Raw genomic sequence first — 18,769 nt, 5'->3', positions numbered from 1 at the left:
TCTGAACCGATGTTAAAAAAAACTGAACCGATATCTTCGCGTGTGATGTTAAATGTCATCAGGCTTTGACATCGGTTCACAGCCGATGTCTATTACAGTGCTATACATCGGTTTTAAGAATAATTCTGATGTCTTTGCAACAAATTTCAGCTTATATTACAGTATTTCTAGGTGAATATGAGTATATTATGGGGTAATTATCCATTAAAACATGAAACCTACAAGCTCTAAAAGATATTTTTTTAAAAATCTTTCAAACAAACCGATGTGAAAATCTAGATCAGACATCAGTTATGTTGTCTGACCGATGTGAAATGGTCCATCAGACATCGGGTACTTTTATCAACCGATGTAAAATAATGGGTTAGACATCGGTTTCGTTCATTTGGTGATGTTAAATCCTTTTGTTTAACATCAGTGTTTTTTTCTAACCGATGTTTAATCTTTAATATTGTAAAATTTAAGACATCAGCTATTGAAAATTCGATGTTATTTGGCTTAAAATACATTGATTTTTTTACAGAACCGATGTCAAATGACTATTTGACATTGGTTTTTGTAGTTCTTTTTCTTTTAATATTGTTTCACCTGATGTCTTTTGTTCATTTTTACATCGGTTTTAAATTACCATTGATGTTAATATATGTATTGTAAATTGCATATGCCATCCTGGTACTATTAATAGCCCAGGGAACCAATTGCACTTTCAACCAGAAAAATACCAACAATATGCAATACATCCAACCAAATTTGTAAAAATATAGAGGTATACATTGATACCAAATTTACTAACATTCAATCCAACAAGAGCTCAATTCGGACATTACATTCCAAGTCTAAAATAAACATCCCAACTAAAAACAATAAAACCCAAATTCTCTAGTTATTACATCCAACATTCTAAACATGTTTGACTAGTTAATATGTACCACTTGTCAAATTTCGACAATTCCAAACATAAATCAGAATGATGGATGTAATTGTCACCAAACATCCCTTAATTAACCACCAACCACCAGCAAACACAATATCAATTCACATAGTTCAGAGGAAAGCTATATATATAGATACTTATCATTTTTACATCTTGTCTTGGATAAATTCAAGCACCTCCATCCGCACCTCATCCAGCTCCTGCCTTGTGTAGGACTTTCGAGTTTTGGCTGCCCACTATAAAACACATGTAAAAATTAGCAACCAGAATTGCCATATGTATAATTAAAAATAAACAGAACCAACTATTTATAATTTAACCAGAAGAGGACCTTTTCTATATTTAACCGTAATTTTCTTCGTTAATCCAAAACTATATACCAGATAGTTCCTTATCACTAATAAAAACAAGATCCATCTGGAAATCACTAATAATAAAAACTGATAATAAAAATGGCACTCATATTTATCTGTCCTGAAAAACTACACAAAAAAATTCTACATGCCATCTATCGGAAATGATTTGCATATATACCTTGGTAGTAAAAGATAGCTCCTTATCAGCAATGATATCTTTCATGTATCGCATTATAACATAGCCACATTCAACCCCTCCTGGTTGTTTGGGAGATCCCTGTTACAATATAAAATCTGAATTAGCACCAGAAATTAATTAAAATTACAAAGTGATAAAAAAATACAAAAAACTTACAAGAAGATTCTTTATCTGAGGAGCTTTATTTCCCCTTCCAGTTTGAACATTGTAGGATTTCATCGCTCTACATTGCAGAACAACAATAATATACATGATTATTTTTCAAAAGGGAGAATATTTACTATATATATATATATATTTATATATAGTAATTAACAGAAATATATTACTCTGTTAATGATTTTTCTAACTCATCAAAATGTGTTGGATGTGGCAGAGGGTTCAGAATATAAATGTCGCCATCCCAAATCACAACCAAAATCCAGTGGCAACTATGTTTATAAAAAAGAAAAAAGAAAAACACAAGTCAGAAATTTTAAAAAAACTACCTAAATATATTAATTTGTAAAAGCATGTCTAAATTAAAAATACTTACTTATGATTATGTGGCATGAAGTACATGCGATAGGGACTACTCTCTTTCAACCGATTAACAAAATAAGAATGAAAAGATTTGTTCAACGTAAATGTAGCTAGTGGATCGAAAAATCCATATAAGACCACATCATCATTCTTCCTCTCAATCTTAATCAGTCTTTGCAAGAGCCTAACAGGGAGTGAATTACATTACTTATAATATCCGTATAAAACAAGAATATTGAATATGTAACGATAAAAAATTAACTTACGCCATATAAGCAGATATTGCAGCTTGGCCAATCATATCGAACTCCAACAATGCTTTCACATTTTCATGCAATATATAAATTATTTTCTCAGTCCCAAACACGTCCGAATCACACGGAATTGGTATTGACTCCCCAGTGGCTTTCATGAAGACTGCAGCATGTTTGTATAACACCTTGTACTGCTTTGGCACATTCTTGTTTAGCTTCATTTTTCTATAATCATCTTGAAGTTTCTGCAACTCATCTTTCCGCTTAGACTGCCCCTGCAACACTTCCTTTTTCTTTTTCTACACAGAATTAAATAAAACAAGAATAATCGGTTATTATTAACATAACTACTATAGAATGCAACAATCAATTCAGAGTATATTGACATAATTTTTATATAGCATACCGCCACAGTTGGGTAGATGATCAATTCACGAGGCCATGCTACGTGAGAGCCAACTGCTTGGCATACAACCTCAATTTCACCAGGTATGGGCACTGGAACCGACGCCTCTGGCTGGATGTGTCCGTCAACCGACACACGAACATGTCCGGGCTTTAGAGGCACTCCGTGTACTGAAACATTCATCTCTTCGTGATCATCAAAAACTGTTCCAAAAGCAACCTTGTTCTCTATGCAATCCAATGCAAGCTCACATGACTGTGGACCCTACATTATAGTGAGGGATCAATTTAATTTTATTGCATAAATCCCAAGTCTGTAGGCATATATCTAGTAGATCTTAATAATATTTTACCTTCTTTCCGCTCGGAGGAGAGGGGTCAAAACCAACAAAGTCTTCATCATTTACCAACAACTGTTTGGCACTCAGCGGTTTAACAGCAACTTCAACATTCCACTTATCAGCAGCTCCCTCTTTATTAACAGGTACTTGATAACTTGATTTGTCAGAGAACATAGGAGAGTGACCATTCGAAGCATTAACCAAGGCCTTAAGTTCAGCCATCTCCCGCTGATTTCTTTCCAACTGATCCAACAACTCTGCCTTGGTAATTTTAGTCTTTTTCGCTTTCGGCAAATTGAAGAATGTTGTTGGACTGACAAAGCCGCCAACCCCTCGAACCCTTCCTGCGTGCTCAGGAGTCTGAAGTGCCGTAGTCAACACATCTTCTGTTCCATGTGGAACAAATTCACCCTTCTCCTTCATTTCAAGTAACTCAGCCTGTAAAATAAATACAAACAATTAGTGCATTATTTATGACGCAATTATCTTTGAAGGGAATGCAGTATTAAAAATATCACTTACAATTCTCGCATTATTTCCGCTTGCTCTTCAGTAAGCTCATCAGGATTCTTTGGCATCCTAGCCTTCCACCAAAAAATTGCACGATCAGGTTTCTCTTTCCGCTTTAAGTTCCCTTTCTTTATCTGTTAAAAAAGAGAAAATGTTTAAACTCCCTTAAAACTTAGAATTACAAAGCCAAATAGATATGGTTCTTACTTCTTCTTCTCGCAAACCAATATACCCCTTCCTTGACAAGCGGTGATGATATTTCCGTTTACCCACTCTATTGCTCTGTAACTTACGTTGTTCCTGCACCAAAATAAATTAGTAAAAATTAATAAATATTATTTAACCAAAATCTATTTAATCATTTAGCAAGTAAAATGGCAATCATGTATATTTTATTAGTAGAATATATTCATACCAACCATTTGGGGCTCGTCCTCTCTGCAACAAATTTCTTCCAAGGTTCTTTACCAACAAACGCATACTTCTTCAGAGGCTTCATCAATTTCTTCTTTTTTCCAATAAATGGCATCACATATTTTGCAGTTAAATCAGCTTTAAACTGCCTCTATTTTTCACCTGCCGATTGTAGCACAAGCTTCTCACTTTCTGGGGCAATTTTGAATGTGTCCTAAAGAGCCACATAATATAAATTAGCCACATAATTTACAGTCACAATTTAAATAAAATGAAGAAGTCAACAAGGGATATAATTTACCTGGACATCATCCCATAATTTTGCTTTTAGATCACAATCCACTTTTGGCCAGTTTTCAGTGTCGATTGGAATCATTGTCCTTGCGAGCATTCCTATGTAAGACTGTAAAGTAGGCCTGGTATTTCCGATGGGAACTCCAAAATCATTGTATCTAACTTTAAATTTCTTTCCCCGAGCTTTCTTCACCACTACTTTGTGAAGAGCTGAAACACCACGCGCACCTCCTAGCCTTTTTTTTGCAGATTCAGAAGTGGTCATCGTTTCTTCACAACTACTTTGAGTTTGATATTGTGGAGGGACTTGAACCAACTTTTCATTACAAGTCTCTGAAGTTTTGACATCAGGAACAATCTCATCATCAACCTTTTCAGAGTTATTCTTCCTGTCATTTTCTTCGAAAATTACTTTCTTGGCTTTTTGCTTCTTTGCCATTTTGCTCCCTTAGTCTGCATTAAATTGAATAATAAAGCCATCAGTTGAACAATATATTTTCAGTCCGTCATTAATTACAGTCAAGCATAAATAATAAATTGTAAAATCAGCAAGTACGAATACAACTATACAAGAACAATAATTTACCTAAACTGTAATCAGTAATTAATCACATCCGAAATAACTCTAAAGTATTTTATAGAAGTACAATTAAATAATGCAAAATAATTAAAGAAAAAATAATGCCATCAATCAGTAATTATGGATGAACTACTTATATGATTATAACAATACAAAACAAAAGAAAAAAAAATTAACAATATATTTTACACATTATAACACAATTAAAGGCAAATATATATGGTTCATTCAGTCATTCAAATTCCCATTTAGATATATATTTTACATAAAGCTACATCATCAGTCAGTAACGACATTAGGTGCAGGAGTTTTAGTAGCAGTATTTTTAATCCAAATTCCCTCAACATTAGGTCTAGCAGTATGAGCGACATCATCAGTAGTGACATCAGTTGCGGGGATTTTAGTGCAGAATGGGGGATGTTCCATGATCGTGTCTCCTAAGTCATCTTCATTATACAATTCTTGGTAGTCTCGAGTTGTGGAGGACAGAACAATAGACCAGGTAGCATCAACGGGATCTTCAAGGTAAAACACTTGCTTGACTTGGTCAACAGAAACATATTTATCTTTTTTGTGACCTTGTCGACTAAAATCCACAAGTGTGAACCCAAGATCATCAACCCTTATTCCTTTATCATTACTTGCCCATTTACACAGGAACAAGGGAGCTTTGAATGCATGGTAGTCTAATTCCCATATCTCTTGTATGATACCGTAAAATGTCAAATCACTTTCTACGGGGTTCAAGTCCTTGGCACTAGAAACCTGGACCGCTTTAGCAATGACAGACACCCCGCTGTTTTGAACAACGCGTATGTCATCTCGTTCCTTTGTAAAATATCGCACTCCATTCACTAGATAACCTTGATAAGTTAGTACTGAAAATGATGGCTTGGCAGTGAGCCATCTTATCGTATCTGAAACACCTTTGTTGTTCTCCCTTAGTTCATCATTCACCTACAGATATGATAAGAAATTTTAAATCCTAAATAGCTAATAGTCGTCATTACACTACAGATCAAAGAACCTAATACAACACTGACTTTGTTTTGAAACCAATCAGCAAAGAGCCGATTGTGCTCTCTCATGAGCCAATGTAAGCTTTTCCTTTTCCCTCGGTGAATTTCTTCAAGATATTTCTTATGCATTCTGAAAAATGCATATGGAATGATATATTAAAGACACATTACAAGACTAATTACTGGATAATGAGGAATTGAAAACAATAAACTGCATAAACTCACAGAATATATGGAAACACTTCAGCGTTGTTTAGAAGGACATGTAGATGTGCTTCATCTCGCTCCTTCTCTTCCACTGATTTTATTATCACAGCAGATAATGGACCTGATATCTTATTATCTTGGTCCTTTGGAAGACCGGCAGTGGAGTAATTCTGACTAAGAAACTCGGTGCAGAATTCTACGGACTCTTCTCCAAGGTAACTCTCTGCCATACAACCTTTGGGATAATAACGGTTTCGAACATAACTCTTTAGTACTTTATTAAACCGTTCAAACGCATACATCCACCTATAAAATACTGGTCCACATAAGCGTAGTTCCTGGACCAAGTGGACTACTATATGTACCATTACATCAAAAAATGACGCATGGAAAACCTTTTCTAGATCGCACAAGGTTAGTATAACATCTGACTGCAGCTTATCCAGTTTTGACACGTCTACTACTTTGTTGCACAAAGCATTAAAAAAGAAACACAATCTAATAATTGTGACCCTAACATGCTTCGGAAGAACGCAGCGTATTGCAACCGAGAGTAATTATTGGAGAAGAATGTGGCAATCATGTGATTTCAGCCCGTAAATATTCAAACCAGGCATGGAAACACAATTTTTTATGTTCGATGCATGTCCATATGGAAGTTTCATCGACATTAATGATGACAAGAAAGTCCTTTTTTATGCCTTTGACAAAGTAAAGGGAGAAGGAGGCAAATAGGTTTTCTTTACTCCTACTTGGGGAGCCAAATCAGATCTAACGCCTATTTCCATCATATCACGACGGGCTGCCGCACTATCCTTTGTCTTATGGCGCATATTTAGTAATGTGCCAATCAGACTATCACATACATTCTTCTCGACATGCATGACATCAATACAGTGCCTAACATGGTGAAATTTCCAGTATTCTAACTCGAAAAATACTGACTTTTTCTTCCATGGACTTTCAACCTTCTTTGCCTTCTTCATTTTCTTCCCAAATTCAAATTTGATTTGTTCTTGCTCTGCTAACACTTCTTCTCCGGATAGGGTTCAACGCGGCTGCCCAAACTCTTGTTGTCCATTAAAAGCAGCCTTCTGCCTTCTATAAGGATGATGTAGAGGCAAATATCGACGATGCCCTTGGTAGCACATTTTCCTACTATGAGTCAAAAATTTAGCTACGGTGTCATCTCCACAAACTGGACAACACTTATAACCCTTATTAACGCAGCCAGATAAATTTGCGTAAGCAGGGAAGTCATTTATCGTCCACATTAAAACTGCTTTTAAAGTGAAAAATGATTTTTTATACGCGTCATACATATTTGGTTCCCCTTCCTTCCAAAGCTTTTTTAAATCATCAATCATCGGTTGTAAGTAGATGTCGATGTTATTACCAGGCTCATGCGGGCCAGGGACCAATATCGACAACATCATAAATTTTCTTTTCATACATAACCAGGGAGGAAGATTGTAAGTCACCAATATGACTGGCCAACAACTATATCTATTAGATAGGCCATTATTGTGCGGGTTTACACCATCCGCCGATAAAGCCAAGCGAAGGTTTCTCGGTTCACTACCAAAGGATGGCCACCTATAATCTATATTTTTCCAAAATGGAGAGTCGGCTGGATGTCGCATTTTACCATCTTGTGTCCGCTGTTGCGCATGCCAACAAATTAGTTTAGCGGTGGAAGGAGATTTAAACATACGTTTAAATCTAGGAATTATTGGAAAATATCACATGACTTTGGCTGGAAGATTAATCCTCTCTTCACCTTTCTTTGTCAACTTCCACCGAGAAAGTCGACACTTAGGACACTTGGTTGCATCAGCATGTACACCCCTGTACAGTACACAGTCATTCGGACATGAATGGAACTTTATATACTCTAGACCTAAATTGGAGAGGGTTTTTTTTGCTTCATATGCATTACTAGGTAACACATTATCTTTGGGAAGTAGAGACCCAACAGAAGAAAGGAGGTCAGTGAAGGCACTATCGGTAATACCAAACCTAGATTTCCAGTTATGCAACTTCAACATCGACTCTAACTTAGTACAGTCACTACCCTCATATAGAGGTTGCTCAGCATCGGCTACGAACCTCCTAAACTGATATGAATCATTATCATATTGACTCGAGTTATATGTCGCTTCACAAACATCAACAGTTTCCGAAGCAGCGACATGCTCCTGATCTTGCTCTGACGCTTCATCAGAGGCTTGCTCAGGAGGTGGGTCTGGAGCTTGCTCTTCAGGTGGACAACTAGCACTTGAAGATTTAGGACCCGTAGAAGCAGTCTCCCCGTGCCAAACCCAATGCACATAACCTAGACAAAAGCCATTGTCATAGATATGGCCCCTGATTGTTTTTATAGAGAATTTTTTAAAATTGGCGCATCGTCCACAAGGGCAAGGAATTTTGTTACGATCTTCAGAATTTTCTTCAGCATATATCAAGAAGTTTTCCACCCCCATTTCAAATGCTAAAGAATCCCTATCTTGCAAAATCCATGTCTTATCCATCAAATTTCCCTACCTGATAGCCACTATAAATATTAAAAATCCAACACATACCTATTTATAATTATTTAATAAAAGGCATATCAAATTTGTGTTGGTTACTGTAGGGATTAATTATATAAACTTAGAAAGGAGTAAATACCTTGATATCCTAATAATTTATAGTACTAATTCATTACTCTAAGATCCTATACATATACCCAATTAATTACAAAACTAGACTAAATATATAAACTAGACTAAATTAAACCAAGATAATTAAAACAAATTAAACCAAGATATTTGAAAATATCACATAATTAAAAACCAATAATTCCAACATTCACAGCCCAGACAATTGTTAAATTTCCTTCACATAAATAAAACTCAGTGAGAACTTGAGTATTGAAACAAATTCAGCCTATAAATAAATAAATTAAAATTATCTGTTACTTGTATCTGTGAGAAGGATAATTATACAAAACAATTACTATAATACAACACAAGTAACAGATAGTTCATATCAGGAATGCAGAGACTTGTTCATATCAGAGAAATGACTATCATACAAAACAAGAAATGCAGAGACTTGTTCATATCTGAGACCTGTTCAAATGCAGCCCCAAAAACCCCCCCAAAACACACTAATATGTATGAACAACCCCCAGAAAACACATAATTAAAAACAGAACAGAAACATTTACATTTACATCAATGTACCTAAAACATTGATTTACATCAGTGTACCTAAAATATTTAACATGACATAAAATTCCCAAAAACAGGACATAAAACCCCCAAAAAGAAACAAACATAAAAAACATAAAACATTTACATGCACAAAGAAGAAAAACAGTAAAGAAGAAAAGAAGATAAACATAAAACATTTACATGCACAAAGAAGATATTAAACATAAAAATGAGGGAGATAAACAGTAAAGAAGTAAAGAAGAATATACCTCCGGATGCTTTCAATGTTCCGAAACCCCAATGTTCTAAACCCTCAGTGCTCCAACCTCCAAATGCTGTCTACCTCCAGATACTAGCTCCAACCTCCACATACTAGCTCAATTTCAAGTTTAATTTGCTCTAATTTGAAGCTCCAAATCTTGAATTAGAATTGGGGCTAAAATTAGGGTTTCAGAGAAAAGAGAGAAGAGACGGTTAACAGAGACTAAGGTAAGAAGAGAGAAGAAAGGTAAGAAGACTAAGAGAGAAGGAGGGGAGAGATGAGAGAGACGAGAGAGGCGAGGGTCGGGGAGAGATGAGAGGCTCGCGGGAGGTTTTTTGGAAAGGGGGGAAAATATGTTAAAGTGAATTTTTTGTTAAAATTAAAGGGGGGAAAGTGTACTGAAAAGCGGGGGGGGGGGGGTGAGTTAAGTAATTTTTATTTTTTTTAAAAGGCCATAGACAACGGTTAACAAAATGAACTGATGTCAAAGTTAAAAACAAATTTGTGGCCTTTTTAATTTCTGAAGATAGACAACGGCTACTAAGTGAAACCGATGTCAATATGCGTATTCAACATCGCTTTTTACAAAACCGATGTTAAACTGCATTTTAACATCGGGTGCATTACATGCCGATGTCTAAGGACCGATGTCGTATCTACTATTTCTAGTAGTGAAAGGAAAAACAAAGAAAATCTTCATTCAAGAGCAAGACTGAATATTCAATTCTTGAGCCTTATCACCTACTACATGTTTATCTATTTGGTCCAGTGAATGTCATGTCTATTGTAAAGAAGAAATATGCTATGGTCATAGTGGATGAGTTCACCAGATACACATGGGTGTATTTTTTGCACACAAAAAGTGAAAATGCATCTATTTTGATTGATCATGTCAAGCAACTGGACAAATTGGTCAAAAATTCTATGAAGATCATAAGAAGTGATAATGGCACTGAGTTCAAGAATTTGATCATGGAAGAGTTCTGCAAAGAGCATGGAATAAAGCAGGAATTTTCTGCTCCTGGAACTCCACACCAAAATGGAGTTGTTGAAAGAAAGAATAGAACTCTTATTGAAGCTGCACGAACTATGCTTGATGAAGCAAAGTTGCCAACCTACTTTTGGGCTGAAGCTGTGCAGACTGCTTGTTTTACTCAGAATGCAACACTCATTAACAAGCATGGAAAAACACCATATGAGATTATGAAGAAAAAGAAGCCAAATCTGAAGTATTTTCATGTATTTGGATGCAAGTGTTTTGTTCTTAAGACTCATCCTGAACAACTATCCAAATTTGATCTAAAAGTTGATGAAGGAATTTTTGTTGGATATCCACTTTCCACAAAAGCCTTCAGAGTCTACAATTTAAGAACAAGGGTTGTCATGGAATCTATCAATGTCTCTTTTGATGATAAGAAGATTACAGGACTTCAAGATTTCAATGATCATGATCAGCTAAGTTTTGAGAATGAAGTTTTAAATTCTGATTCTCTAAATCCTAACAGTCTAAATCCTGATAGTCTAAATCCTGACAGTCTAAATCCTGATATTGCAAATTCTGATGGATTAAACTCTGATGTCATTGAAACTGTGGTGACTACGCCAAAGCTGTAGAATTGGAAGATTGGAAGCCATAAGGATATTTTTGGCTTATGCTGCTCACAAAAAGTTTACAGTCTTTCAAATGGATGTGAAAAGTGCTTTTCTTAATGGAGAATTGGAAGAAGAAGTATATGCTGAACAACCTCCAGGTTTTGTAGGTTCAAAATTTCCTAATCATGTCTACCGACTTGAAAAAGCACTTTATGGCCTTAAGCAAGCTCCAAGAGCATGGTATGAGACATTAGCTCAATTTCTTCTGGAAAGTGGATTTAACAGAGGTACCATTGACAAAACATTGTTTTATCTCAACCATGGAAAGGACTTACTTTTGGTGCAAATATATGTTGATGATATCATTTTTGGTTCTACAAATGACAGACTTTGTAAAAAGTTTGCCAAGCTGATGCAGTCAAGATATCAAATGAGTATGATTAGGGAACTTAGCTATTTTCTGGTCCTTCAAGTCAAGCAGAATGAAGAAGGCACTTTTATTTGTCAGTCCAACTATACCAGAAATTTGTTGAAGAAATTTGGAATGCAAGATTGTTCAAGTGCATCCACTCCTATGGCCACTGCAACTAAATTGGATAAGGATATTGGTACATTAGTAGATATTACTGATTACAGAGGTATGATTGGCTCATTACTCTATCTTACTGCAAGTAGACCTGATATCATGTATGCTACATGTCTTTGTGCAAGATTTCAAGCAGATCCAAGAGAACCTCACCTAACAGCTGTGAAAAGAATTTTCAAGTACCTTAAGGGTACAGCTGATCTGGGATTGTGGTATCCTAGAGAATCAGACTTTAAGCTAATAGGTTACTCAGATGCAGATTTTGCACGATGCAAAATTGACAGGAAAAGCACAAGTGGAAGCTGCCAATTTCTTGGAGGCAGATTGGTTTCTTAGTTTAGCAAGAAACAGAAGCCAATTTCCACATCAACTGCAGAAGCAGAATATATGTCTGCAGGAAGTTGTTGTGCACAAATACTTTGGATGAAGAATTAGTTACTGAATTATGGGTTAGAATTTTCTAAAATCCCTTTTTACTGTGATAATCAAAGTTCTATTGCTATGACAGGTAATCCAGTTCAGCACTCAATGACAAAACACATCAGCATCAGGTACCACTTCATAAGGGAACATGTGGATGAAAGTACAGTGGAATTGTATTTTGTTCCCACAGATCAACAACTAGCAGATATCTTCACAAAACCATTGTGTGAAGCTACTTTTACAAGATTGGTAAATAAACTTGGAATGGTTTCAGGTTCTTTCTCTAAATCTGCTTAGTTTATGTTCTGATACATCAGACTTTATGATCAGTATTTATAGATATTACTATCTTTGTGTATTCTGTGCTTAAATTGAAAATTACTTAAGTGTTGATTGTTGTCTGATGTGAATTTCTAAACTCTGATAGTGATATGAATGTTTCTGTGACTATTCAATCCAATGAGGATAAATTTGCTAGATGTTGACCTAGTAATCTTTAATATACTAAAGATCCCATGTTTGAAGTAATTGTTTATGTGGAAATCTTTTGACACAAGCAAATTCTGATATTGAGCTTAGTTCAGTTTACTTTGTGTATCTGATTACTAAGTCAAAAACTAGAATAGTGCTTCTTATCTGTTAAGTTCTGATTTTAGTAAATATGGTGGATGTACTAAGTGATAATAAGCCTCACTTATCAAAAGAAAAAGAAAAAGAAAAGAGAAGAAATAAAAATCAAGTACTCCTTTGAGATCTAGAGTAAAAATGTGGAAGGGAAGACCCAAGTGCATTGCTGGTATTAAGTTATATGCATTAGAAAAGCAAAATAAAATTTTCTTGGTGACTTTTCACATTCTCTGATTACTGGAGAAATACTCTGATTATAGCATAAATTCTGATAAGCAGTTGTGACTCACTTACACTGAGAAGCCACTGTAAAAAGGAATTTCAAAAAGATGCATAAAATGAACACAAAACAGTTGAGGTGGACTCATGTATGAACTCATTCTACAGTAGACTTCAGAATAATGACAGATTTTGAGAAAAGTTCTTAGTTACGCCTTATTTCTAAGATGTACTGAAGTGAATCAGACTTCACTCTTTGTCTGCTATTTAGCTTAATACACACACATACACTCCATATGAATGATGAAAATTACTGTGGTGATAAATGTTATTTTGGATGAATAGTTTCAGTGTTAGCTGCATAAATTCTGAGGACAAGTTCTGATGGAAGTTCTGATGATTAAGTTCTGATGTACCCATATCAGTATTTGTGTGAAGAATTACAGGAATAAACATTCACTTTTCGAGTTAAGAAGCCATATTTTGATGACTTTTAAATCCTGATAAAAATCAAGTTCTGATGCTGACGTGGCAGTATTTATTTACTTGGTTTATTTTTGGTCATTACCTCAACGGTCATATTTTTTTTCAGAATATTGGTTTATGTGAGATAAAGCAGTAATAATCATTTGTTTAGTGGGAGCAGTTTTTTTTTAAAAAAACTGAACGTGCAAGTTATAATTGCTTATTTACCGTGCCCATTAACTTTTGCCTTAACTGCTTCATGTTTGACAAGTGTAAAGGTCTGTTCCACTACTCATTAACTGCTGTAACGTGGGTTGTCTAAGTAAAAGAGATAAAAGATTTTCAAATCTTTTATTCATATTTTTAATTCTATTTCACTCTCTCTTTTCTTATTCTCTCACTTTTTCTGACGGTTCACTATACAGACATTTCAACAAATACCTTTCAGGCAAACAAGTTTCTCACTTATATCTGATGGCGCCCAAGGATTTAATTATTGATGGAGCCAAGTTTGTACCAAATAACTATACTGCAATCTTGAACAAGGCTAAAGCTCCATCAGATTTTCACTTTGTGCAAGATTTCTTAGGAAATAGTGAGATTGGGTATGCTTTGACCCAACCTCAAACCATTTCAAGCTAACAAGTACTGACGTTTTGGCGGACTGGGCATTTTGATGATGGTGGTGCAACTGGTACTCCAAGCATAGTATTTGAATAAATGATGTTGAGCATGTGGTTACTCTTGGAGCAGTTCGTAAAGCTCTTCGCTTACCAGAAGGTTGTACATTCTCAACAGTGGAGGACCCTATTCTACAGCAGCTCATGGCCAGTTTGGGCTATGAGAAAAGTTTGGGCAAGCTTGGACAATTGAAAAGAGCAAATATCAGGAAGAAATGGAGCTTTTTCTTCGATTGTATCACTAAGGCATTCGCCAATAAGTGCTCCAACTTTGTTGTTATTCCCATCATGAGTCAGCAAATCGGGTATGCTCTTATTCATCAAACTCACTTTGATTTTGAAAGTGCTGTTCTAGGTTTCATAGAGGATACGATGACAGAGGATAGAAGTGTAGTATACTTTACTAGATTCTGTCAGCTTATGTATAACTTTTGTTGTGCTGATGAACCCCAACCTACTACTGATTTAATTCCACCCTTTAAGCTTGCAAAAAGGGCTTTTAATGATTTATTAAATTCTGACAATAAGAAACAAGTGGTTAGACCGTTACAGATACCTCAGTCTGTAAAACAGATCCTGGTGAATGCTGATCCTCAAACCTACACATATGTTTACCCTGATGATCAACCCACCAGCACATCCCAGCCACCACAACAGCCATCAGAACATACCACAACTATACCTCAAACTTCTCAACCTCAACCTACTCAACCCTCCATCAGGACATATTTCAAACCATCACAGACATCTCAACCTTCACCATCAGCACATCCTGTAAGGCCTTCATCTTCAAAACCTAAGAGGACAAAAACTGTACCTCAGACACAACAGAAGAGAAGGAGGATTATTCTGAGAGATGAGTCAGACAGTGAGGAATAGGTTCCAATATCAGAACCTGTTGTTGTAGAAGATGAGAAGGTCTCTTCTCAGAAGGATACTGAAATTGGGAGTTCTAGGCCCCTAAAAAGGCTTAGAGAGCTAAATTCTGATGATGAAGCTCCCAAAGTCTCTAGTTCTGCAAAGAGACTTAAAAAGCAAAGAGCAGGAGGGCTGTTAGTGTATCATCACACTCTGAAGGAACTCTGGAAGAAGCAGCTAAGGAAGGAGGTCAGGAATCTCTGATCCCAATAGAACCTATAGTAATTGAATTACTTCCTACTGCCGAATCAGCTCAAAAATCTCATATTCAAGAACAAGGGAATATTGCAGAGCAAGTGCCTACACCTCCTGTGTCTCCTGTAATTGAACAAGTACATACTGATGACCCAGGTACAAGTGCTGAGATTGATATTCATAATCTAATTGTACCTGAGGTTTTGTAATTAGAAGTTCCACCAACTCAGATCACTCCACCAAAAACACCAATTATTGATGCTGATTTTAATCCAGAATTGCCTATAACACCTTCTCTGCATCTAGATACTGAAGATCAGATTTTAGGTGAGCATCAGAATATGGATGTTGATTAGAACTTAGTTGGAGATCAGCACTTAGAGGATGATGTTGAAGCCTCAATAGCCTCTCATACTATTCTTTTATCAGAGGATGCTAATTCTATAAGTTCTGATGCTGCTAATGATGAAATTAATGGTGAAGCTGCTGGCAATGTAGATGCTGATGCAGCTGGTCCATCTGGACATGCACCTCCACAAGCTTCTTCAAAAGCTGATCTTGTTAAAAAGTTTGTTAGAGGAGATGCACCAGTACCTTGGAGTGAAACTCCTAGAGGACAGGAGTGGACTAAGGAATGGAACAAAGTTCATTTTGTTCCTTCTTCAACCATACTTGCTGATCACTTGACCAAAGTTGATGAGATGTTAGTCAATGATGATTTCAAGACACAGCTCAGAGTTACTGCACTAAGTACAAGGCACCTTCAAGGTCAACAATCTGTCACTCAGGCCAAGATGGACAAAATTCAAGAATCTATCAATCATCAAGATATGGTTGCCAAGCTGGATAAGAAAAGGTTTTTCAAACCTACTTTTGACAAAATTGAGTACATTGAGAAAACCCAGGAGAAGCAACAGGCTCGTATTGATAAAATTTTGAAGAATCAAGCTTCTCAGCAATCTCAACTCAATGAAATCCAATCCTCAGTGGAATTTCTTCTCTCTCTTCTTTTACCTGCTGATGCCAAAAAGGGGGAGAAAGTAATTAAGTCCAAATGCAAAACTGTTAAGACACTGAAGGGAAAGGATGATGAAAAAGATGACCAGGGAAACTCTGGAATGGGTGGAGGTCATAGTCAAGGTAAAGGTTTTTCATCAAGCAAAGCTGGAACTACCAGTCAAAGTACAAGTTCTGATACTAAAGAAGAATAAGTTCTGATACTGGTAAAAGGATAGGTTCTGATGAACATCTGGAACTTGATGAGGAAATTTCAAGACAGTTATTTCTGAAAAAAAATCCAGGAATGGACTTTGAGATTCTAAAGGAAGAAGAAGCTAGACTAAAGTTAGAAAAAGTCAACTCCAAATCTAAAGATTCTGTTGTTGAAAAGAAACTTCCTAAGGCTAAAGGCATTGTGATAAAAGAAAGGACAAATCCTAAGGCAACCAAGGCCAAATCACAAATGGAGATAGATCCAAGGTCCAAGGGCAAAGAAAAAGTTGGTGAACCTATAAAGGTTTATGTGCCTGCTATGGATGAAGAACTATCTGTTGAAGATGCTAATCTTACTCTGATTTCAAAGAAGATTTCTCAAACAACCTCTAACATGGCTCAAGTTGTTCAGAGTCAAGATATAATAAGTTCAGATATGACACTGAAGCAAGCAACCTCTGACTTAGCTCAAGTTGGCTTGATATCAAAAGATAAGGAAAAGGAAACCTCTGACATTGCTCATGTTAAACCTTCAAAGTTACTCCTACCAGGATTCAGCAAAGCTAAACAGACTCAACCTTTGAAGACTGCCACAAGTGGTTTTGAAGCAAGAGTGGTTACAGGAAAAGAAGCAAGAGATAAATCTGGATTGGGTAGTGCTGATGAAAGAAGAATACTGAACACAACCCATGATCCAACTTCTTTAAGTGAACCAGGTGTTGGAGCTACTCCTGAAAGATTGAATCAGCTTGAATCTGTACAGATGGTTTACCATACATTTTTGAAAGAACACATCTTGTTATATTTTATGACTGATGGAAGGGTATACCATATTAGGCAGAATGTTATACCACTGAAGTATTTTGAGGAACTGGAACATGTTCTGTTCCTACTTCAAGTGAAGAACAGATTAACAGATAGTGCTACAAATTATTTAAAGACTCAAATTCAGAGACAAAATAAGCTTTATTCTGTAAAGTCTGACAACACATACTGTCCCAAGTATAGAGATCATAAGGGTGATATTGTCGAGATGAAGCCTAACTCTGCTAAGATTATAACTACCTTTCTGGGTTATAAGGCTGTGGAATTCAATCTTGAGTCTGACAAGGCATATTTGATCAGACTAGATCAGGACATAAGAAAAGCTAGAATAAATGATCTCAGGGCTGCTATCTTTTAAATTGGTGAAGATACTGTTGAATTGAAGAATGCTAAAAGGAGGATGATTAATGAACTTGAATATGCTGAGAGATGTTTGTTAAAGAACTATCTCAGAACAACTCCTGATATCAAAGAGATCAGAAATTGAAGCCAAGTCAAAGATCTACAACTGCTTAAATTCTGAAGTATATACAGACTGAAGTTCTTATCAGAAGTTAAAGATGGTAAAGCTACAAGGACTGTAAGTTGTAGTTATCTCGTCAAATTCTCATGCATTTGTACTTAATGTTTTTGACATCATCAAATATCTATTAAACTTGTATATTATGCTAATTTACAAGTTGGGGGAGATTGTTAGATATATTTGATAATGTCATGACTAATATGATTTGTGTTTAGTTTTCAGATCTTACTTAACAGGACAAATCAGTACTTAACTTGAAATCAGCACTTACTGGAAGTCAGAACTTAAGGATATCAGTACTTAAAATTATCAGGAGATAATTATCAGAAGATGGATATCAGAACTTAAGTGCGGGAGGACGAACAGTTAAGGAAAGGCTGATTGAAAGGAAATAAGATCAAGACTAAATAAAGAAGAGATATGCATGGAGAAGATTTCTATGGAAAATAGAAGACTTGGAAAAGAAGATATCTAATTGATATATTTTAGGATACAGAATCATATTCAATATCAATCAGAGATTATCTTGTAGCTGTGTAGTATATAAACACAGACATAGGGTTTACACTATATATGTTATAATAATCGAAGTTATTATTTATTGTGACCCTAGCAACTCTCGTGATATGTTGTTCATCACTGAGAGGGGACAGTTCCATATTGTAACAGAGTTTATTGTGTTGAATAAAATCTGTTTTCTGTTACTTGTGTTCTTATATTCGATTTGATTGTGATAAACACTGTATTCAACCCCCTTCTACAGTGTGTGTGACCTAATAGTTTTTATTATGGTAACATTATTATGCAATTCCTGATAGCTCAGTTTAGTGATAAAGCTGGTGGTGTTGGTTACGCTAAGTTCTTGTAATTGATTTTTACATATCTTTTACCTGGTGAAAGTTTTGAAAATGATGAATTGCTGATGATCTTTCAAATCAATTTAAAATCTCTGACTGATTTAGCAAAAAGAAAATATACTTTCAGGAGAGGAACTATTTTACCACGAGAG

General features: G+C 35.7%; 1 protein-coding gene and 1 long non-coding RNA gene across 2 annotated transcripts; both read right to left on the bottom strand.

Moving 5' to 3' along the window:
- Positions 1–736: 736 nt before the first annotated feature.
- LOC141710945 (uncharacterized) lies at positions 737–1,680 on the bottom strand. The gene is made up of 3 exons (XR_012571148.1): positions 1,646–1,680; positions 1,469–1,567; positions 737–1,170 (listed from the first exon to the last, which is right to left on the bottom strand). It is a non-coding gene; the product is annotated as an uncharacterized LOC141710945 (long non-coding RNA).
- Positions 1,681–7,777: 6,097 nt separating this feature from the next.
- On the bottom strand, positions 7,778–8,566 carry LOC141714754 (uncharacterized). The gene has a single exon (XM_074518255.1). The coding sequence runs from the start codon at positions 8,564–8,566 to the stop codon at positions 7,778–7,780; it is 789 nt and encodes a 262-aa protein (XP_074374356.1).
- Between the last annotated feature and the right edge of the window lie 10,203 nt (positions 8,567–18,769).

The sequence above is a fragment of the Apium graveolens genome, chromosome 3 (assembly GCF_009905375.1).
Source record: "Apium graveolens cultivar Ventura chromosome 3, ASM990537v1, whole genome shotgun sequence".
Lineage (NCBI taxonomy): Eukaryota > Viridiplantae > Streptophyta > Magnoliopsida > Apiales > Apiaceae > Apium > Apium graveolens.
Note: the sequence above shows the minus strand (reverse complement) of the source record. Positions and strands in the feature narration are given on the sequence as shown.